Raw genomic sequence first — 23,372 nt, forward strand, 5'->3', positions numbered from 1 at the left:
AAAAAGTAAAATCTTTCTTATTTCCGCTGCCGCACTTTTTATATATATATCTAGATATATTTTTCTTATCCTTCGTATTCATATTCGTCATCAGGTGTGCAATAAACGACGGCAAGATGTTTAATCAAGACCTGTATAGCATCTTAAGGCTTCTCGCCATTTTACCGAGACAGATTTGTCATAACATTAGGTGACTTGTCAGTATAGTTTTGTACAAATCCTCTTATTTGGATGAATCTCATTTGAATGTGCAAGGGACAGAGGGTGGCTGTCAGACCAGAGCCCACCACAGCATGTGTGTGTGTGTCTGTGTGTTCAGGGGAGAAACACCTCACTTTGAAAGGGGGTGGGGGTGCTGTGGATTGAGTCTCTCACTGGAATATGTCCTCACTTCATCTGTAGAATTCAACTCAGCCAAAGGCACCTTTTTGAGTCCAGCTTGCCCGTCTTCTTCTCGGAATGCACATTTGGTTCTACAAGATGAGGATCGTGTGGTTCAAGTTGACCATCACCTGTTTGTGGCTTCTACCCGCAGCGGTGAGTTAAAAATCTATACTTTTTTTCTACCTGTGTTGCTCATTTATTTCATGTCGTATCATATAAAGTCACTGACGTATTTGCTTGACTTTGGTTTAGACATCGAATAGATGAGTTGATGGTCTATTGCGTCAATGGTTTTTGCTTTAAGCGCAAAGAACTGCTGGATTTTTAACAAAAAAATGCAGCTAGTGTACACAGACCCACAAATTTATTGATATAATTTTTTAAGAGGCTGTATATTACTGCCATCTGAAGGTATTATACAATTATTATTATAACTACAATTATTATACATAAATACATCTTAAGCTGTATTTAGAACGCAAATGAGATTGTTGAGATTTTTTTAATTAAGTATGCAATGGTGGCAATGTAAAAAAAAAAGTACTACTAATACTTCCAAACCTAACTCAATGGTACTAAATCATGATCATTCACTGCCAGGCCTCCAACTTCAAGTGAATTAGACCTTTCTTATCATTGCTAGGAGTTAATTTCAAAATTTCTGCTTTAAAAGCAATAGAAAACGACCCCAAATTTACAGGAAGTGACCTGTAAGTACCTTAAAACGACAAGAAAGTGATGCAAAATGAACTCAGTGCCTGCTGTTAACATTGATACATTCCAATTCCTTAAACTGGCTGTGGTCACTCATCTTTCAGTGCCATTGACAGCGCTAGTCATCCAATGACCGAATGTTCATTCATCCTTCCCCGTAAAAACGGATCGGATGTCTAGCAGCGTCAATGGCGGCAATTAAGTTAACTTTTTGGGTCAAAAAATAAAATGGTCGGAGCCACATGCAATCTAGTCGGCATTAGCAATATGGCCCCCGGACCAAAGTGAGTTTGACAACCCGGGTGTAGACACTGTGCTGGCACGGTGTCACAAATCCACCGACATGGTTGTCACACGGTAGGCTCTAATTGGGCTCGGTGAGAGCAGCGCACACGGCTGCAGAAGCCGCCCGTGACACCCCCGGAAAAGTGGATGGGAATTGACAACGTGGCCAAGGTGGCTGGAAGTGATCCGGCTTAATGACATCCCGCATGAAATATGTTTATTCCAAAAATAGAGAGCAGAATGTAACGCTCGCGATGGTCGGAGAAGTTGGTTTCATTTCCTCTGTGCATTACAAAGTAGAAGTGTATTGTTGCCAAACTTTTACTGAAAAAAGTGTCGTTTTTAATGAGAGCAACTTGTGAATAACAACTAGATTTGCAGGATTCACCTGCATTTCAGAATTTTGTCAGCAGGGCTAATTTAGGAAAGGAAATGTATTCTTGGTCCCACAACTCACATTTTTAGACAACAAGTGTCAGGTTTAACATAACCTAGCCTTTTTTCCTCTGATCCGGATTATAACGTTGTCGTTTTAGCGGAACACAACTGCAGACTAAATTACTATACTCTCCTTCAAAACAAGAAGTCCTGTAAAGATGAAATAGCTGAACCCAAAAATGATATTTCTCTTAAAATAATTTTTTCTTCTTCGATGTTACAGTGACTCTTCATTCATGTTTTGTTCCTCAAAAGGTCCAAGAACCAATCAAATCCTCCGCTTTTTCAAGCCACCAAGCCAGGCCAGATGAAGGAGAAGGAGGAGGAGCGGCTTTCAAGGTCAAGCACATCTCCAAGGATTTACAGATCATCTCCACCAAATTCAAAACCCCTTCGTACGGATCTCTGGGCCCGTACGGCTGGCCGCAGAACTTTTCCCAAGCCCTGGATCAACATCCGTACAACCCGCAACCCAAAGCTAACTCCAAAGTCTCGCCAAAGTCCAAGAAGATCTTGGGTTGGGGCGACTTTTACTTCAACGTCAAAACGCTAAAGTTCAGTCTCCTGGTGACCGGCAAAATCGTGGACCACGTCAACGGCACTTTCAGCGTCTACTTCCGCCACAACTCGTCGCATTTGGGCAACATTTCCGTGAGCATCGTCCCGCCTTCCAAAACCGTCGGTTTAGAGGTTCTGCAGCCGGGAGTTCCGAGAATACGGAGCAGGAACTCGGTAATGTTACCGGAGCTGGATTCCCAGATTCAAGCCGGACGTTCCGCCTCTCCAGACCCGCAGAAGCAGCAGGATTCGATGGCGACCACTGAGCTCAACTGCCGCATCGATTACCAAAGAACCAACAGGTCCAAGAAGACCAAGCCCTGCATGTACGACCCGGGTCAGACGTGCTACTCGGAAAACACCCAGTCGCAGGCGGCGTGGATCTGTGCCAAACCCTTTAAGGTCATATGCATCTTTGTTGCCTTCGCTGGCACGGACTACAGGCTGGTGCAAAAAGTTTGTCCTGACCGCAACTTTCAGGCGGACCAGAACCAGCGGTATTTTGGATGACTGGTTCGCAGTCAACATTTCAGTGTTCTTCACAGTTTTTGTTGTTCCTCCAATGGGACTTGCTATGAAATACGATCCAATTCTTACATTCTTCAGAAATGTTTCATTTTATGGTTTACATATTTCTTTTTCTCCTAATCCAAGCTATTTATTTTCCCCTTTTCCTTCATTTTTTTCAGTACCACTGACAATGTTGTTGTTGTTGTTGTTTACATCCTTTTGCTTTGAATTGAAGTTTTTCACGAATAGACGTGCAATTCATTTGAACTATGAGGTCTGCACCAGTGATTTAAAAGCATTCATTCATTCATTTCCTGTACCGGTTGGGGGGTGCCGGAGCCTATCTCAGCTAATTACAAGCACTAGGCAGGCGACAACATGAATCGGTGGCCAGCCAATCGCAGGGCACAAGGAGACAAAGGACAACCAATCATACCTAGGGGCAATTTAGATTTTACAGTGATCCATTATCTTAGCATGCGTGCCTTTGGGATGTGGGAGGAAACCAGAGTACCCGGAGAAAATGCACACAAGCCCCGGGGGACCAAATCCACACAGTGAAATCTCAATCTGGGATTTTAACCCTCGATTTCAAAACTGTGAGGCTGACACGCTAACTACTCGTCCGCTGGGCCTCTCTTAAAAAAACAACTATTTATCCATATTCTCACTTTAGTGACTTCCCTCTATATTTTCTAGCAACTACAGACAGAGTTTTGGGGACAAAAATAAATAAATACGACTATCAGAATGTAAAGTCATAATATTATGAGATTAAAGTCCTTATATTGTGTCTTGATGGCTGAAAAAAATGTACAGCTGCTGATTGGACGATGGCTTTTCCAATCGCACTCATTATCAAGCAATCCACATTAAGGCAAAAAGTAAGACGTATTGGATGTGTGCCAATCAAGAGAAGAGCATTGTAAAATTTCAACACATTGTATTATGTGTCAATGGACTATTATCATATTATGAGTTGTAATATCTATGTACAGTATGATTGTTTACTTAAGAATTGTCTCTTGTGGACTTCATTTTTGCAATCATTGCTTTTGCACCTGGGAGTTGTTTCATGTGTGTAAAACAAAGTAAAAATAAATACATCCAATAAATGAGAAAATGGCCCTAATCCTGTTGTCTTCATTTATTGAAATGCATTCTTTTAAAAATCACTGTTTGTTCATTATGCAGAAATTGCAAATACTAAAACTTAACATATTTCTCCCAAAAAAACACTAAGTTTTGTCCTGTTTTACTGATCAATCATTTTGTGATTTATAATTAGAAAATATTGGGGTTGCATGTACGTTAATTTAGTGTTTCACAACCCTTTTTGAGCTCACCACAATCATTAATTATCAACAAATTTAAAACTCTCCCCTGTTTTAATAATATAAATTGATTTTGACACAGATTTATCAGAAGGAGACAATTAAACACAAAAAAAGAATTTAATTTTTCGCATGACCTGACGTCGCCAAAAATTGAGCTCCGCAAATCCCGGACGACTTTCAGTTAAAGTAATGTAAAATAAGAAAACAAATTTTGAATGTGTTACATTTTTTTCCTCCCAATATTAGTTCAATTTCCTACCATTACACGAAAAAAAACAGTTTTTTGTTGTCACTATTGGTAGTTGGCAAACCCTGCGTTTACTTATAAAGTTATACCTCTACTTACAAATGCCTCTAGGTATGAAATATTACATGTTACATGTAGAATGTTACAATTTTTTATATGCAAATGAGTGACTCGAGATACGAAAAAGATCCAAGTTACGAAATCCCCCCAAAAGGAAATGCATTTCCTTATCCGTTATTTTATTTTGAAAATATTGTCGCGGATGCATTGATTCTCACTTTAGAACATCGCTACCCTCTACTGGGCTCTCATTTTCATCGCTGTCATTCTATCTCATATCTCATCTCATCTCCTTTTTTTTCATTAGGGTCGCGGGGGGTGCTGGAGTCTATCCCAGCTGACATCTGGCGGACAAAGACAGGTATTATGTCTCCCAGTATAACGGCCGCGGAGGGAACTATTTCAGTGGCGCAGGGCACATTTTCATATGCTTTATTTATTTTAAGACATTATTAAATAATTTTCTTCTAATTTTCTCTCATTTTTGTGCATTTCCTCACATCTTTCATACAAAATTGGGACACTGGCCAATTTTAAAGGGTTTAGTTGGTAGTTTTGTGAGGACCATTGAACAAATTAGAGAATTTACATATAAAGTACACCTCTACTTCCGAAATTTTCCAAAAAGTTCTGGAACCAATTAATTTCGTAAGTAGAGGTACAACTGTATTATTCTCCCGACTCAATCTCTTGAGCACATTTTTATGGCATTAGCAGGACAAATATACAATCTAACCTGCCTATTTATTGGCGCGTTTCACTTTGGCTGCCTTAATTGCATGAGAGCACGTGGCTAATTGCACAAACAAAACCAAAAAGCCCACGATATTTACTTGCAATTCTGCCGACGCTAGAACCTTAGCAGTAGTTTTAAAGTACTTTGAGCGTCAATATAGCCTGAAAGTGTCCATTGAAGCCTTTGAATAACAACAATCCCCCAAAGCAAGCATGTCCAATCATCCATTGGTCCAATCTTGATGGCTTTTTCAAGCAAGGTCATGAAGCGCTTGATAGAAATGTCACGTTGGACCACGCCGTGCCACAATTGCACGCTCCAACATTGTCTGACAGCTGTGATTATTTCAGCTGGGCAAAAGGGAAAGCGGTGCTGTAGAATATTTGGCTTGAAAAGACGATTGACGCCTCCCGTGCTTTACGTAAGACTAAATACGGACGGCAAAGGCTTGGGAAACATAATGAAGCCAAAAGATGAAAGGACTTTTGCTTATGCTGCAACAATGATTTGGTGTGTTTGGAGAAAGCAAAAGTGTGGAACAAACAAGCCTTAAACATATTACCGTGACACTTTTGGTAATCTCTCGTAAGCATGCCAATGAAAAACACATTATTTGGCTGTCTTTTATTCGAGGGATTGTTTCAAACTTCAAAAGCCCCATTAGTTGCACTCCCTTGTTTTCCACCCCCCGCAGCAGAGTATATTCTGCGAAGTGATGAAAGTGCTTTTGAACATGTTTACCAGAGACACAAAAGCCCAGCGATCGCTCGTAAGCAACATCAATTGCGACCAGAAAAGCCTTTGCAGCATAAAATTGAAATTTTACGGGCCAATCAAAACCGATTGAAAATGAATAAGGGACTGATTACTTTATCATTTGAGAGTTTGATTTATTTAACAAGAGATAGCACATATTAATGAACATATATATGTAAATATGAAAGATTGTAGCCGAGAGCTAATTTCCATCTTTAGTCACTTTTGTAGATTCAAGATAAACGACGACCCATACTAGACCAGGGGTGGGGAACCTATGGCTCGGGGGCCACATGCGGCTCTTTTGATGGGTACATGAGGCTCTTCCCTAACCCGTGAGCTAAAATATGGAAACCGCTGAGTCCCAAACACACCAATAGGAGCGTTACTAGCGCCATTTTATTTATTTATTATTATTAGACTCTTCTCCATGCATATCGTCATTGATACTCATTGATTAGCAGCAGCAAAACAATGTTGTCAAAAGAATTCAGAGTCTTTTAGTACTTTGAAAGTAGTGAAATTACTAAAAAATGCACACATTTTCATGTATTTTGACGTTTAAATTTTGAGTATGGCTCTCAAGGCTCTCAAGGAAGAACGTTTGAAAATATGAATTGTTTATGGCTCGGTTGCCGACCTCTGCCACACACGCACACACTCTCGTAGCACAGTTTTAGCCAACATTGTTATTGTAATTTTGTTCGTCTAAGAGCCAGGCTTTAATATGATTGGCAAAGAGCTTCAGAGACGGGAGTTTACGTATGATAATTGGTATTGAATTCCAGGTATTAAGAGAGAAGGTGCTTTGGCTGAATGCACTCTTTTTGAAAGGAACTACACAGTCACCTCTAGAGCCAGCCCTTGTTGATGTAATTTGTTTTAGAATACAACACACACACACACACACAAAAGATGTCAGCTTCAATGTCATTATAACTGTTTTTGGCTTTTTATGACATTTATGATGATTTTATGACAGGGCCTCACTTCAAATTGATTGGACGTCATTGTGAAGAATTGTCAATTTTTGTCACTTGGGGAAAGTTTACGCAAAGTTGGAGACAGCTGAGGAGGGCAAGTGATGGAAAAGATGAACACAAGTGACAAAAATGGACTGAAATGGTGAGAATATTTTGCTGCTTTTACTTCTCACCATCTGTTTCTCGAGTGAGATGTGGCAGAAGATTTCACATTCACTGTGAGTCCTCATATCAGTCCTACTTTTAGGATATTTAAATAAACTAGTTAGAGCCGTTTTCCAGGATTTCAAGTATTTTTGTGGAAGAAAATATTTTGTTTAACTTTTTTTACTCACAAAGCTCTCATTTACATCTGCAACACACACACACACACACACACACACACACACACACACACAAATAATAAATGTAAAATAATATTTGGGGAATTTTGAAAAATACTGTTTGGGATTCAATTTGTATTTTCTGTTTACTTGAAGGTTAATTGTAAAAGTACCATTTTTATTATTTAAATTTACAATAATTGGTCCGAAAATGCTTTTTTTTGGGTCTGCCTATGCTAAATTGTAAAGTGACTGGCAGAACAATAAAATAGATGCCAAATAATCCAGGAATCCACTTTTCTGTTTATTTTTCTTCCCTCCTGCTGGTACTGTGAGATTTTTTTCCCAAACAGTTATTATGTTCCTTGGTTCTTCATGCAGGAGGAACCTGACTTTGCACTTCCAATGGGAAACTGCCCACGCCTTTTCTCCCATTTTTTAACTAGTATATCCAACTCTTAAGGATTATCTTTCTTTCAAAACAGTGGGAGATTTTTTTGTGGCTCACGGTCAGTCTCAACTTTAGTGCCGGACACCACTTTGGTATATACATAAAACCAACCAAAAAGGCCTATTTTATGTACTAAAGTACAAATTACATCATAATAGCGTATTCCAAAATAGGTCATGATTTATTTCCAGCAGTATCGGACAGATTTTCTCCCTCCAAATTTCCCTCCCTGTACACATTTACCAGTAGGGGGCGCTATCCACAAGACCTTTTCCCCTGGGGGACTAACTTTCTGACCTCAAATTTGGTCGCCACGGCAACATATGAAACAAATGAACTCAACCATAAAACAGTGTGCAAAGAAACAAAATAAAACTTCACTGACCTGTTTTCAAGCCTTTGTTATGTTTGTAGTGGGACAAGAAACACACGAGGTGGCTTCAAGCCTAAACTTTATTTCACGGACTTACTTCCTTATTTTACGACAAATCCCACTTTTTTTTGTTAACCATTCTTAAAGGAACACGAACACAAATACTATATTAAACCAAGCCTCATTTAACTATATAACTACGTACATGCATTCAATACTATATTATAACGAACATCACACCATTTTCTATGCATTAATTATGCCTTTTGTATTCATGCACAATGACAATAAAGCTTTCAATTCAAAATCAATTCAATTCGATTCAATATTTATTTTATTATTTTCGTCTTTATTGTTGCATATATTTGGTTTGTATTATTGTATTAATTTATAAATACATTAATGATTTAAAAAATAATGAAAACATAAAATAATTGTATTTAACAATGTAAATACAAATTACTAATATATTTATATTTTTTTAAATGACCAAAGTTCGCCACTTGCCCTATAAAGGTTTTACGGTCCAAAGTGTAAACTTTTAAATAGTTGCCCACTGTGGTGTTCACTAAAAGGGTTAAACCCTACACGAAATTCAATTACATGTTACATCAAAATTTCTTTTAGTGTGTCATAAAATAAAAATTTGACGGTATTTCCATTTATTTAGAGGTGGAAAAATTACTGTACTATTTCTTGTTCATTCTTTCATTTTTTTCCCGCACCACTTATCTTCACGAGGGTCGCGGGGGGTGCTGGAGCCTATCCCAGCCAACTGCGCCCTGAATTGGAGTCCAGTATTTATTGTTGAACTCTAATTAATGTCAATTTTTAAGTGGTACTCACCGAACATTTCCCGCATTCTTAAGTGGGCTGTTATTGGCCTCCCAAAGGGATACAAGTACATTAAGGTATTTGGCTTTTTGTCCCAAAAAAGGCCATACTTCAAACCCTTGAGGGTGCCTGGCTTTGTTGCCGTTTACATCACAAGAGAGCGAGCGCTTCAAATTTTTGGAGCCGTATTTGTGTTGTTTCGTGCCAATCGGCTGGCGTTGGAGGTCCCTGCAAAATGGTACGTGCCATGAAAAACTGGGAAGAAGAAAGAAAAAGATCTGCGGAGATGATCAACGGAGCCAGCGGGTCGTACCACTGGCATTTCCTCTGCTCGTTTCCTTTGGATGAAATAACATTTGTGCTGCAGTGAAGAGGGGGAAAGGAGATACGTAGAAGATAACTCAAATCCCAGCATCACACTGGGAAGAAAATAAATAGTTTCAGCTTCTTCGTCAAGTTCTCACCGTGTGTTTTGTTCCATGAGAAGAGAAAGAAATAAGACCATTTTCTGTAACACTTACTATATGGCTAAGAAGTAGCTTAACTCTGCCAGAATTTTTTTTCTTCCAGAAACAAATCATATCATCATATCATAACATATCATTCTTTAAAATAAATTAAAAATTCTCTTTAGGCTTTTGGCAGGCATTCTAAAATGCTCAATATGGATGTTTTTTTAAATTATTTTTGCTAGATTTGGTGGATTTTGGCTTGACAATTGTTCAAAGATAAGCTTTCACTTTTCTCCTTTTCTTCTCCATACTCGCCAATAAAATGAAATAAACCCTCAAAGTCGGAACTGTCTTATCTTACAGACCAGTGCTAATATTTTATTACAGGGTATTCAAAATATTTGGATTGGATAACTTTATTCATCCCGTATTTGGGAAATTTCATTGTGACAGTAGCAGAGGGTGATTAGACAGAACAACAAAGCAAAAGCACAAAGTACAAAGCAAATCAGAGTAAATGGGATCATTAAGAATCACCAAATCAAATCATTAAGACAGAAAAGCAGCAAAAACACAAAACAAGCAAGAGTGGACGGAGCTACGGCCGCCGGCTGCCACTTGAACGGCGCCATCTTGGTTGCGGTAGCTAAAACGGATACAGACTCAAAAAGACGTTGTAAAGTTGGACAAATTTGCATCCACACTAATGTTAGCTTTTTCTCAGGCGTAAAAGCTAGCATGTAAGCAAGCATGCTATTTATTTAGCTGTTACTGTTGACCAATAAGACCAACTTACTTATTAATTCATTCATGTTTTAGTCTTCAAGCAGCCTACCATGCATGTTTTTGGCAAGATTGAGGGAAAGCGGAGTACCCGGAGAAAACCCACGTACAGGGATAATATGTAAACTCAACTCAGGCAGGTTGGAACCCACAAAAGATAATTATTATTTGAAATATATTGATGAAAACAAATGTTAAAAGAGACAGAAATGACGCAATTTTAACTTTTATATTTAGATTCAACTTGGACATGTGGAATGAGAGAAGAGAAAGCTGCATTTAAGGGGGTAATCCACTTTTAGTCATTGTTTTCTTCCAAATTTCAGTAATTTTATTCTGACAATGGCTCCACCTGTTTCGGGTTTGAGTGTTGAATGCCAAACCACAAGTCAATTGCTTTCTGTTGCTGCTTACTGAAGCATTTAATAATGATATTTCCCCCCAAAGTGAATGGATCTTTGTTCCACGTCTCACTGCTTTTGTGTGGGACCTCCGGCTGGCTGACTATCCAGTCTTCTTTCCCCCCAGTGCAATGCGTCACGTCCACAGAGGCCGACCGGCTGAAGCGCAGCTTAAAGGTCAAGGGAGCTTTCAGGCCGGTCCTTGGCAAAGCCACGCAAACAGCCGCGAGGACGCACGTCCTCAGAGACGCACGAGCAACATTGCCTAACAAATAGCGTCTCATCCTGACCGCATCTGCGCCGGATTCTCACGACCTGATTGCTGCTTTGACGCGCTATGCGGGCGTTCCTCAGGGACCACTCTTAAGATGCGCACATATTTTTTGCTGTGATGGTATATTTTGCCGTGTATACCCGTACAATGGCCATACAGTGATACCTCGACATACGAGTACCCCGACATACGAGCTATTTGAGATACGAGTAAAATTTTGAAATAAAGCCAACCCGGGAGAAGAAAGGTATCACAATTTAAAACAAAATTAGAATTAAGTTTCGTGTAAGGTTAGATTAAACTTATTTTTGAGTGTGTCTGCGTCGTAATCCAAGTTCATTTAAATTTGTTTATGTTATGTTACAAGCGCGTTGCCGTGCAAAAAGTCTCCCCCTCTCTGTCAGTCTCTCCTCCCCTCTGCGAAATCCATCTAATTTTAGTACTATTAAAGACATTTTAGTACTATTAAACCACTAGTTATTTGTTACTTTGTTAATAGATGGCGAATTAGAACAAATAAAAATGTTTTTCCAATCCAATATCCTCTTTTGGGCGTTTTTACAGAGGGTTGGAACGAATTAATTTGTTTTTAGTTCATTTCTATGGGAAACGTTTGTTTGAGTTACGAGTAAATTGACATACAAGCTCAGTCCCGGAACGCATTAAGATTGTATCTCGAGGTACTACTCTATAGTGCGATTTTGTTATACATTTTGAATTGTTACATAAGGCATTGAACTTCCGAGTGTGTGTGTGTGTGTGTGTGTGTGTGTAGCAGCTTTTCTGATGGTGTTGACTTGTATCGGAGGTGGACGCCATGGCGCTGCTTCTCTCCTGCTGATCAAAAGAAGCTTGAAAGACAAGCAGGCATCAGTACAGGATGTTGTTTTATCCTAGCCACAACATACTGGGTGCTGGTGACAAATACACTTACCAGATGGGCCTATTCTATCGAGGATTATGGAAAAAGATTATTATCTGATTTCGGGCATTGAGTTGAACTCATTCGACTTTGAAAGAAAATGGATGGATGGCGATACTATTAATTATAGAGTAGTGTCAAGGTTGAAGTTGTTTGAATTTCACAAAATGAGAAAAGCAAAGAGGAATGGTTTGTTTATTTATGTTTATTTGTTTTTTTCATCTTTGAACAAAAAACGATCATTTGAAAATGGTGTGTGAAAATAGTTAGAATGCAGCATTCAGAAATCAGGTCCGTTCTTCTTCAGATTTTTATAATCCGTGCCGACGGCCACAAACTAAAAGACAGAAAAGAGGCCGATTAAGGGGCTTGTTATTGTTGTATTGATGTGTGTGTGTTTGTGTGTGTGTGTGTGTGTGTATGTGTGTTTGTGTCTACGAGGTCACCTTGTACTGGTATGTGGGGTCAAGTTTGTTCCAAGGCTCGGGGTTATTGGTTTTATCCCAGCTAAAACCAATGTGACGAAAATGAATGTTAATTATATAGTCTTTCAAAGTACTCTCTAGCCACGTCGTTTTGTATTGATGGCACATTTTCCCCCCAAAAAAGAAGCAATTCAAGGTCCTTACCTGACATGAGGTCCTTTAGCCAATCGGACGAGGTACACCCCAGCGCTGCCCATCCCCAAAACGATGAAGAAAAACTGAGGGATTAGCTGAACACATACAAAAAAAAATCATTTGCTTACTAAATTTCTCCAAACAGCTTGTTATTCATCTGTGATAAGCGCACGCCGAGTAATTTAACTTTTCAGAAAAAAAACGGTATAAAAGATGAATGCAAAAAGTAAAAAAAACGTTTGTTCCCATTATTCGTTTTGTGTGTGAAAGGAAAACAAAAGAACAAATCAGAAAGATTTTAAGCTTGCCTGACTTGTTTGTAAATCCAATGAATACAGATGTACACACAAAGAATGTAAACACTAAAATAACATGCACATAATTCAAAATCAAATGCAGCATTTATTTAAACTAGTTTCTTTAGATTAGGTTCTCTAAATTGTGAATTGTTGTTAGCCTTGTTAAAGAAAGAAAACCCACAGTGGTGACTGAAAATGAATATAAATGAATCAGTAATACAATAATATATCCAATCATTCATAAAAAAAAATGGACCCCCTATCCTTGAAAAGTAATAAATGAAAATCAGGAATTTTTATTTTATGCTTCAACAAATACTTTCCAATAACAAAAAAATGAATCTGTTTTAGGTAAAAAAGATGGCAACATAACATTGTTTTCTTGCAGTGTGTAAACGAAAACAATTTCTTGTGACGCACCTGTCAACAAAAGTATTGCGTAGTATGTCAATGTACACTGTCAAATCCAATCAATTTAAAAGTTAAAAGAGTGCCAATAACAACAAACTACAACAACAAAAATTCACTTTTGTGTCCGACATGTTTCTGACTGTTTAAGAGGTGAAATCTAGAGTTTATCTTGTTTTTTTTCTTCACAATTTTCCATTCTAAGTAAAAAAAAAAAAAAAAAAAAGGAAAACAGTGTTAATTGCAGTGAAAAAGTACCAAAAAAGTTGTGTTGGGCCTAAAAATATAGATGGGACTGAAAAAACTGAGATCAGATTTGGATTGTGCATCTGAAAGTTAGTTTAAATAGCAGTTGGAAGAAAGAAAAAAAAGAATTGTGTTGACCGATGTAATTCTGCCATGTGTTGTTGACAAAAAATAAAAAAAATAAAAAAACTGTGATGGATAAACTGTGTAGCTTCTGAACAGATGAATGGAGGAAAAAAACACACACAAAAGATCTAGAAAAGAAGGTTACTTACTCCTCGGTGCCTCTTGGCTTGCTCCACTGCGGTCCGAAATATCATTGTACCACTTTTAAAACTGCTCCAGTCTGTTTTTTAGTTAGTTAGTTAGTTCACAACCTGTTGCAATGGACAAGGAGGCAGGATGGAGGAGGAGGAGGAGGAGGAGGAGGAGGAGCAGGAGTGGGAGGAGGAAAGAGCTTTTGTTGCTTGCCATTGCATGAATATTTTTTTTCCAATGCCTTTATTTTATTTTTCTACGACAAAGCTAGTAAAAGTTCTTAAAATGAGCCAAAGAACGTTGCTCCCTAGTTCCCCCGTCTCTGGGGGTCATTTGGGGGCAAACTGCTGAAAGGCATACAAAGAGTTCGTCCTGTAATGGTTGCTAAAATACACGTCCTCACTCACAACATATCAATTACTGAGATAACACAGGAAGTCGTCAAGTCTCCCTAGAACTACAGCTCCAAATACAAATATACTACAAAGTAAGCTCCAGCGTCTTAAACAATCAAACACTATCCAACATACATATTGTAGTACAAAAAAAGTATACTTTTATCATTTTTAAAGGGTTTATAGTGTGTAGTATTCAATATTGTGGAACGAATAATCCTAATTCAATATAAAATGCGGCTCTACTTACGAAAAACATTGAATTTCGTAAGTAGAGGTACCACTGTAGTTAGTTAGTCCACCTACCTCCAAATTAAAATGATCAAGATAGGACAGTGCAAAATAACATAATAATGTGTGAAGAATTTAACACAAGTGTCTCTTGCTGCCAAATTATGAAAAAAAAAATGCAATTTATAGTCCGCAAAATAGGTTACCTGACGCCCACCTAAAATTCTGCTGCTTTTCAGTTTCTTGACTAATATAACTGTGAAACCGACACCATGATGGAAATGCAGTGTAGAATTTGAAATTTTCAGTGTCTTTCCGTGGTAACATAATAATGACGTGCTCTCCTTTTTGAAATCAACTCTGTCACTTGACGGCTTTGGCTACGATTAGCCTCCCGATGCCCCCACGATGTACGAGTGCGCGTGCATGTGTGCGGGCCTGTGACTTGAGACGAAACAGGCAAGGCTGGCAGATGGTTTGAAGCTCAAAAAGTGGCGGTTCGCGCTACTTAACAATATTAAACTGCAGATTTCTGCCTGGTTAACGTGCAGTCTTATTAAACAGAACACCTGCAATGCATCATGCGTGTCCACTTGTACATGTTGCCATGACAAATCTGTTTTTTTAATATAAATTTAGATCTGGGAGATCAGTAAAAAAAGACTGTTGGGTCATATTAAAAGCACCTTTTAAAGGGTGTCTTTTTGGGGAAATACTATTCAACGCTACCTGGCCTTTGTACAAAATGTTGTAATGGAAAAAAGGGGCTAACGTGAAGCAAAATTTGGCTGAAGTGGCAAAAAAAAAAAATTTATGAGCTAAAATGATTTAAAAACATTAGCTCTGGTTGGATTTTTCCGGATGGGGCTGAAAATGCATGGAAATTGAATAGACTGGTGTTATGATAATCAATTTTCGTCGATTGAGTGCTAGGTTGTTTAATGTAAACAAAAAAAAAACAAAGTTTGTTTAAGAATACAGAGCTTTATTTACAAATGTACATATGGGATGAGTTGATTTTGTTGAAAATAATCTATACTATTGAAACATTTTGTAGTTATTCCACTTCATTCTGTTATTTTTCAAAATGTGGTTGATAGAAAAGAACGGAAGGTATGCCAATGCTAAGTGCAAAATCAGTGTGTGAAAATATGACAAAATGTAACAATTTCACAGTTAAATACACTACAGCACTTGTGTCAAAGTGGCGGCCCAGGGGTCAAATCTGGCCCGCCGGATCATTTTGTGTGGCCCGGGAAAGTAAATCATGAGTGCCGACTTTCTGTTTTAGGATCAAATTAAAATGAAGAGTTTAGACATATATTAAATTTCCTGATTTTCCCCCTTTTAAATCAATAATTGTAATTTTTTAATCCATGTTTTTAGCTCAATGTTTTTTGTAAAATCTAAAAATATATATTAAAAAAAGCTCAAATAAACATTGTGTTAGATCTATAAAAAACTGAATATCAAGGGCTTTTAATCCAGTTCTTTTAATCCATTTATTTAAAAAAAAATCTAAATATTATATCTAAAATGGTCCGGCCCACATGAAATCGAGTTGACGTTAATGCGGCCCACGAACCAACCCGAGTTTGACACCCTTGCACTACATTATTTAACTTCCCCATTTTCGTATTTTTGCTACCACCTCTTGACTCATGTAGTTAAGTACATCTCTTATCTGAATGAAATTGAGGACTTACTTTATGCTGTAAAAGGTCACCTTACTGGGTGTTGGTGGAAGGACACATGGAGCAGACTGGAGAGGGGGTCCTCAAGGACCAGAACTGGGCACCCTTAAGTTACAGAAATACTATGCACACAAATACACAACCTGTCACGGTTAGCACTGCAACATTAAAGCTGAATCAGCGGGAGCATCTGAAGTGGAAGGTGAAGACGCCAGAACGGCCGTAACCGCGCCGACGGGTGCGGGAAGTCCCGTCGGCACGGCGACGGAGGGCTCGGACGGCCTGGCGGGAGGCGTCTTGTTGATCTTGATGGGGACAAAGATGTTGGAGGCATCGTGCTCACTCAGGTACTCGCCTCCTTTCTCCTCGTAGTCCTGCCGGCTGATCCAGCCCGCCTCTCCTCCTCCACCTTCGGCGCCTGGGGGGTGCTCCAGGGCCCAGTCTCTTGCCCCCAGCCACGCGCTCAAGGTTGGCTGCATTGCCATGGTCACCTGAGAGGAAGAGTTCATTGCGGAGAAAGATGGTTTTGGAAATGACACTACAGAATGTGGGGAAACTTTACTTTTGACACTGCTGCATTTTTTTTTTTTTTTTGAAGGAGCGACGCTTCAGAAAAAAAAGTTTATCAACACAGACAGTACTTTAAATGCATGAGATGGTTGTAGCCATTGCCAAGTCCGCTGTCGCCATCTAGTGGCCATCCACTAGCAAAGCGTACGAATCTCCCTTGGGCAAATGTTGGCTTCCAAATATTACGAGAACTCAAATTGAAGGTTCTCCATTTTGAAAATGTGGCTAAAAACGGGTTAAAATTTTGAATGGAAATAGGTCATCTATACGTTTAGTTCTTGAGTTCAGACCTCGTTTTTAGTTTGTTAATAAGAATTGGATGTTTATGCGACTCGTTGGAATTTTCCCCAAAATCCAAATGTGTGGTGTGTATGCAGTCAAATTAGTAATGAACACACATGCATACGTGTCCAATTTTCAATTTTGGTTCAAAATGATGTACTACCTTGAAGTGTGACTGGAAGGGTCTCATGGCTAGCAGTTCTCTTTCTATCCTCTCCTTCATTCCTGGATACTGCATGTTCCCTCCGGTCAAGAAGACATTGTTGACGAGCGCCTCCTGCTGCTTGGGAGTGTACCTGCAAGCCAAGTACAGACAATGAAGTAGGGTGGATTTTTTTTTAATGGCTCAAATGTGTCATCGTGAGCTAGCTACCTGGCCAACATGTACTGAAGCGTCTCCATGATCCCCATTTGATCTTCTCCAGTTAGCGAGGGCTGAAAGAGGATCTCTGGACATCGCAGACGCTCTGTGCCCACAAAAAGTTGGTGGTATTCTGCCATGTTGAAAGCTGGCTAGGGTTAGAGAGCAAAAGTTCATATTTCTACCTCCGGGAGTTAAATAATAGTACACAGTGGGTTTTAAGAGTCCAAATATCATTAAATAGACACCATAAAAACCCTGTCCTTACATCGCGGTTATTCACCTACTGTGGCAGGTTTTGAAATATACGAACCGTGATAAACGAGGTATTACTGAACTGTATCGTGAGTATATGTTTACTTTTTAATCGTTTTATTCTCTATTTCTGTGCTGTTTTTATTAATACCATTATCTATTTCAAAGTTTAATGGAATAAATGCCTTCATAAAAGGTACAACATAAACTTATGTGAGTTTTTGACCCAACCAAAGACTTTTTCCCATTTCCTAGGAAACCCTGGAGATTCATCCATCATTTATTTCTTGGAATATGACCTGCCATGATGTCTGTAATATTTCACCCTACCTGGACGGCATTCACGTTGGACTTTTCCTGCAGGCTGTCGTCACAAAAGTCAGGATACATGACGTCGCCCTCCTCCACGTGCTGCTCCGACTCGGAGACCTGTCGGGGTGAGCGAGGAAAACGTCAAGTGGACGTGAACGTGACGGCAGGAAGAAAGTGTTCGTCCGCCTGACCCGCCTCTGCCTTGCCCTCCGCGCCGTCGCCGTGCAGCATTTTGCGGCGTCCTTGCTCCACGGCCAGCTGCAGTTTGCCGATGTACGACTGGAGCTCCTGGGCCGAGTCCATGTTGAGTTCCACCAGACTCTTGTGGAACTGATCCAACAGACCCTCCTCCAGAAACTCCTAAACACAGGAAATAATTTGGAAAAGAACATTAGGTGGACTTGTTGTAAAAGAACTAGCATAAACATCAATTCAGGTGTTTGCTTGTCTCCTGTAATAAGTATTACAACCAGCAGAGGGTACTGTTTGGAAACAGTACTAGAATTGCTTATTACAAGGGTGTCAAACTCGGGTTTGTTCGCGGGCCGCAATAACATCACCTCGATTTCATGTGGGCCGGACCATTTTAGATGTAATATTTAGATATATTTTTTTAAATTGGATTAGAAGAACTGGATCAAAAGCCCTAAATATTCAGTTTTTTTATAGATATAACTGTTTTTTTTGAACTTTTTTTTCTTTAGTGATCCTAAAATAGCAAGTTGGCACTCATGATTTACTTACTCGGGCCGCACAAAATGATGCGGTGGGCCAGATTTGGCCCCCGGGCCGCCACTTTGACATCCGTGGCTTATTAGATTCCATGGTACGTATTGCTTATTCATTCATTTTTAAATGGTTAAGTATTTCAACCAGCAGAGGGTACTTTTTCGAAACAGTACTAGAATCGCTTATTAGATTTCATGGTATTGCTTATTCATTCCTTTTTAAATGGTTTACTTGGACCCGTGGAATGATTTAGCGAAGTTACATATAAAATACTAATCTACCACGTTAGGGAACAAGTTCTGGAAGCGATTCATTTTGTAAGTCGTTACCTGTACGGCCATCAGTCTTTCCAGCCTTTCTTGGTCCTGATGCAGCTTCTCCCCACGCCGTCGAGCGTTGATCTCCTGAAGCCGCTTGAGCTGCTGCGCTCTCCTCTCTTGCCTCTCTTCGGCGCTCACGCCGCCGCCCGGCAACTTGCCCGAGAAGGGCAGTTGCATTCGGTGCACCTCGCGCTCGTAAAACTCCGGGCTCCGCCATTTTTCCAACTCTGCGGACGAGCGGGTCGATGAAACACTGGCCTTTGGACTTCACGCATACGTTGGCTCTTACCGCACCTTCCTGATAGTCCACCGCGGTGTAGCTGTGTTCGTGCAGCAGTTCCTCCATGCGGCTGATAGTGATCGACGCAAGGTGACCCGGATATTTGAGCTGGAGGAGCCTCTGCAGGTAGGCTGCCGCCTGGCTTCCGGCCACGTTCACACGCTTGCAGTTGGTCGCGTCCAACCTACGGTGACGTGACGTGGTCGTAAGAATTGGCTGGACATTCGAACATCTCATCGCCATCATGGTAAGCTTTTGATATTCATAACAGGAAATATTCCATCTAATTCTGCTCATGAAAACTCAGATAGGAAAATATTCTGACTCAAAAAGCAGGTCATTTGCGATGGCAATCGCCTCGGAAACTTGCTAAAATGACGCCATTGGTTATAAGAATAATAATGTTAATAATAACCGTCGCCGGACGTTTGGTCGCGGTCGTTTGGTCGCGGACGTTTGGTCGCCCGGACGTTTGGTCGCCCGGACGTTTGGTCGCCCGGACGTTTGGTCGCCCGGACGTTTGGTCGCCCGGACGTTTGGTCGCCCGGACGTTTGGTCGCCCGGACGTTTGGTCGCCCGGACGTTTGGTCGCCCGGACGTTTGGTCGCCCGGACGTTTGGTCGCCCGGACGTTTGGTCGCCCGGACGTTTGGTCGCCCGGACGTTTGGTCGCCCGGACGTTTGGTCGCCCGGACGTTTGGTCGCCCGGACGTTTGGTCGCCCGGACGTTTGGTCGCCCGGACGTTTGGTCGCGGACGTTTGGTCGCGGACGTTTGGTCGCGGACGTTTGGTCGCGGACGTTTGGTCGCGGACCTTTGGTCGCGGACGTTTGGTCGCGGACGTTTGGTCGCCCGGACCCAAACGTCCGGCGACCAAGCGTCCGCGACCAAACGTCCGGGCGACCAAACGAGGTAAAACAACACGGTCTACGCATCAATAAAAGCCAACAATGGCCATGAGCAGTTTCACTGAGCCGACGTGTGAGTGTATAAGAGTTTGTATGTACATGTGTTGTCCCTTTAAGAAGCTACGTCAGTCAGGGTCTTAACAAGTTCTCCAACAAAAAACAATAAAAGTCCGGGAAATTTTGAGCTTTTCTTTAGCTTAATAATTAATAGGGCATTAAGTATGACTACATAATAATTCGCAGTTTGTATTTAGGGAATTTGAGCAACAATTTCAAATGGTAATTATCAATAACCTTCCGGGCGACCAAACGTCCGGCGACCAAAAGTCCGGCGACCAAACGGCCGAGTACCAATAATAACTGGCCGAGTCTCACAATACTAATTTCATCAATGAAACTTGTGGGAGATAAAAGAATAGATGGAATTGTTTCTATTCCGAGCGCGCGAGCCTCACCTGCCATCGACAACAGGAAGGATGTGCGAGCAATGATACCCGGAGGACAAGACGATGCCGGTCTGCGGCGGCCGTGGGTTCCTCCGACGGTTGTCGTGGTAAAAACTGTACAAGGCGTCCACTCCGTAGGAAACGTGAGGAACGCCGTAACACTCGAAGAGCAGCTCTGACATCATCTGGCGGCAGTGCAGAGGGTTGCAGGGGGCCTCGGTCAGCACCACGGGGTGCTCCACGTGGCCCTAAAACACACAATTCAAACCCTCCTTACATTTAGAAAACAATGCGCCATAGTTTCAATCCTGCATTTAAGCAGGTGAAAATGTTCTAACCAAGGCCATATGTTGCTCAAATGTAAAAACAGGTTTACTTTAGTGCTGAATGAGCTTTAAGAATTTAATTGTGCTTTTAGGGCCATTCTTATTCGTTCTTCACAAGAATTAAGCAGAATTGAATCATATCGCCAGATACACCACCAGGATACACTTTAATATAAAAATATGAGATAGTATGGGGGCACACTTTGCGCTTTTTTCCTTGCACATTTACAACAATACTTAGCAGCTTCAATATTTATTTCTGGCGGCACGGCGGATTAGTGGTTAGTGCGTCGGCCTGACAGTGGGGGGTCTGGGTTCAAATCCAGGTCAGTCCACCTGTGTGGAGTTTGCATGTTCTCCCCGGGCCTACGTGGGTTTTCTCCGGGTACTCCGGTTTCCTTCAACATTCCAAAGACATGCATGGTAAGCTGATTGGACACTCTAAATTGTCCCTAAGTATGAGTGTTTGTCTCCTTGTGCCCTGCGATTGGCTGGCCACCAATTCTGGGTGTCCCCCGCCTCTGGCCTGAAGTCAGCTGGGATAGGCTCCAGCACCCCCGCGACCCTGGTGAGGATAAAGCGGTTCAGAAAATAAGATGAGAATATTTATTTCTAAATAACAAGTGCTAATTCTGAGCCACCTCGTGGTGTAGGGGTCCTCGCTGCAACATACGTACTCAAATGAGCACCACCCGACTTTTATTTTGTTACTTCCGGTCACCGGTCGTTTGAATTAGCATGTTAGATAAATGTTAAGTTGAGAGATTTCAAATTTAGATTTCGGATTTCTATTTACGGTTTACATTTAACAATTTGGATTATTTAGAAATAAATATTGAATCTGCTAAATACAGTTGTAAATGTGCAACAACAAAAAAGTGACTCTAAAATTGTCACACAAATATGAGAAAATATTGACCTCCGAAGCGATGCCGAGGTGAGTAAACACGTAGTCGAAGATGAGCTCCTGGATCTCAAAGTTGACCACGACGTTGCGGTCGAACTGGCTCTTGAGCAGCCAGCGCAGAGGCTCCAGATTGGGGATGTCGTTGCCGATCTGAGTCTCGCTGCGGGCGGCTCCTCTGCTCCGCGCGGCCACCGAGCGGAAAAGCAGCCGCGGGGCCTCCGACTCCGCCGTCCCCCAGTCGGCTCTGGTCTGGAAGGAGCCGTTGTCGATCACGATCGGCGTCCCGCACGAGGTCGGCGTCGGCTCGTAAATGGGGTCGAGGGAGCTTTTGCAGTCTCGAAAGGAGAAAATTTGACACACCGATGTATCCGGGGTAGCCATTTTAGGGAGGTGTCACAGGAAAATAGAGCCGAGTGGAAACACTTGTCGTTCTGGATCATTCCTCGCCAACCAGCGGCGTTCTATACAAATTGGTAGTCAATTAGTCAGATTTTTGTTTTTAATTGGTTAAGATTAGTGTTCAAACATTTTCAATTAGTCCGAATTTTGTTTTTAATTTGTCAAAAATAGTGTTCAAACATGTTGTCCTCCCTTATTTCAGCATTATGCATCCAATTGGTTTCTATAAGACTTGAGTCACTTTGTACATATTTCTGTTTTGACAAGTGTCCAGAACAATGAGTGATTCAAGAAAATTATTATTTTTATTATAAAATCGTGTTGTTGCTTGAATAATTTCAGAACACGGGGCCGATCATATTATTTTTAGAAGAATTGAATGGATTTGATGTGTTTAATCGTTAAAGGCAGGGAACGAGTTAAGAACCAGATGCAACAAAGTCATGCAAAGGCATGAAAATATTACGAAAAATATATATATACAGTACTTGTAGTTCAGGAAGGTATATAAACACATATTTTCATATGATGGATGTATATACTAAAATGTTACGATGCCTTGAAAATAGTAATTAAAATCACAATTCAAGAAAAATGTAATGATAAATACATGGACGTTTTTCAAAATATAATATATACAGTACTAATATATAAATAGTAATTAAAAGCACAATTTAAGAAAAAATCAAGGATATAAACATATATACTTTTTCACATGTAGGTCATATTTACTAAAAGAATACTTTTACTTTAAAATAATCATTAAAACAACAATTAAAAAACTGCACTGATTTTCTTGGTGCATTGCAATCCATTGCGTTTGGAAGACTGTAATCAGTTAACATACAACAAAAAAGGTGCTTGGTAATAATGAGTATTTGCTGACTTTTTCCATTTTGATCATTCACCACCATTGCTCTTAAATGAAATGACAAGAAAGCACCAATACAGACAATAATGCGATTCTCCACATTCCCTTTTCCTGGATTGCGGTGGCGTTTGGGTCTGGGAGATATAAACGATGAAGGCAGTGTGTATGTGTGTGTGTGTGTGTGTGTTTCCGTGTGTGTGTATGTGGAAAAGGGCTACTGTATGATGGTGTGTCTGTCACCAAAACACAAGCACAGTTCACTGCTCAGACACAAAGCTCTAAGTGACTGCTGCCCACCCCCCCAACCGCTTCCCCTCCGTCCTGATGCTAATAAGCAGATCTGGGTCAACTCAGCCCCTCAAAGACACACACTCACACACACACACACACATACACTCACACACACAAACAGTGACATACTCGTTTCCAAGACCAA

The 23,372-nt window shown here is 40.6% G+C and overlaps 3 protein-coding genes across 3 annotated transcripts; 1 reads left to right on the forward strand and 2 right to left on the reverse strand.

The window, feature by feature from the left end:
- The first annotated feature begins 411 nt into the window (after window positions 1-411).
- Window positions 412-3,421, forward strand: LOC144074571 (neurexophilin-2-like). Its single transcript, XM_077601070.1, has 2 exons — window positions 412-537; window positions 2,077-3,421. Exons 1-2 carry the CDS (start codon window positions 460-462, stop codon window positions 2,887-2,889), a joined length of 891 nt encoding a protein of 296 aa, XP_077457196.1. The 5' UTR covers window positions 412-459; the 3' UTR covers window positions 2,890-3,421.
- An 8,585-nt stretch (window positions 3,422-12,006) lies between these two features.
- On the reverse strand, window positions 12,007-14,056 carry ndufa4l2a (NDUFA4 mitochondrial complex associated like 2a). Its single transcript, XM_077600824.1, has 4 exons — window positions 13,670-14,056; window positions 12,451-12,536; window positions 12,268-12,328; window positions 12,007-12,158 (listed from the first exon to the last, which is right to left on the reverse strand). The coding sequence occupies exons 1-4, from the start codon at window positions 13,712-13,714 to the stop codon at window positions 12,102-12,104; spliced, it is 249 nt and encodes an 82-aa protein (XP_077456950.1). The 5' UTR covers window positions 13,715-14,056; the 3' UTR covers window positions 12,007-12,101.
- A 1,192-nt stretch (window positions 14,057-15,248) lies between these two features.
- Window positions 15,249-22,077, reverse strand: actr5 (actin related protein 5). The gene is made up of 9 exons (XM_077594863.1): window positions 21,679-22,077; window positions 20,443-20,681; window positions 19,096-19,265; window positions 18,811-19,028; window positions 17,948-18,112; window positions 17,771-17,869; window positions 17,198-17,337; window positions 16,988-17,120; window positions 15,249-16,463 (listed from the first exon to the last, which is right to left on the reverse strand). Exons 1-9 carry the CDS (start codon window positions 22,045-22,047, stop codon window positions 16,125-16,127), a joined length of 1,872 nt encoding a protein of 623 aa, XP_077450989.1. The 5' UTR covers window positions 22,048-22,077; the 3' UTR covers window positions 15,249-16,124.
- Window positions 22,078-23,372: the final 1,295 nt, after the last annotated feature.

This window comes from Stigmatopora argus, chromosome 1 (genome assembly GCF_051989625.1).
Source record: "Stigmatopora argus isolate UIUO_Sarg chromosome 1, RoL_Sarg_1.0, whole genome shotgun sequence".
NCBI lineage: Eukaryota > Metazoa > Chordata > Actinopteri > Syngnathiformes > Syngnathidae > Stigmatopora > Stigmatopora argus.

Coding starts and splice junctions, on each gene's coding strand:
- LOC144074571 (XM_077601070.1), top strand. CDS start 460: ATGCACATTTGGTTCTACAAGATGAGGATCGTGTGGTTCAAGTTGACC. Junction 538..2,076: donor TGTGGCTTCTACCCGCAGCG/GTGAGTTAAAAA, acceptor GTTCCTCAAAAG/GTCCAAGAACCAATCAAATC.
- ndufa4l2a (XM_077600824.1), bottom strand. CDS start 13,714: ATGATATTTCGGACCGCAGTGGAGCAAGCCAAGAGGCACCGAGGA. Junction 12,329..12,450: donor GCTAAAGGACCTCATGTCAG/GTAAGGACCTTG, acceptor CATTGGTTTTAG/CTGGGATAAAACCAATAACC. Junction 12,159..12,267: donor ACCCCACATACCAGTACAAG/GTGACCTCGTAG, acceptor TCTGTCTTTTAG/TTTGTGGCCGTCGGCACGGA.
- actr5 (XM_077594863.1), bottom strand. CDS start 22,047: ATGGCTACCCCGGATACATCGGTGTGTCAAATTTTCTCCTTTCGAGAC. Junction 17,870..17,947: donor GCGCGGAGGGCAAGGCAGAG/GCGGGTCAGGCG, acceptor TCACCCCGACAG/GTCTCCGAGTCGGAGCAGCA. Junction 17,121..17,197: donor CTTCAGTACATGTTGGCCAG/GTAGCTAGCTCA, acceptor CTTGGCTTGCAG/GTACACTCCCAAGCAGCAGG.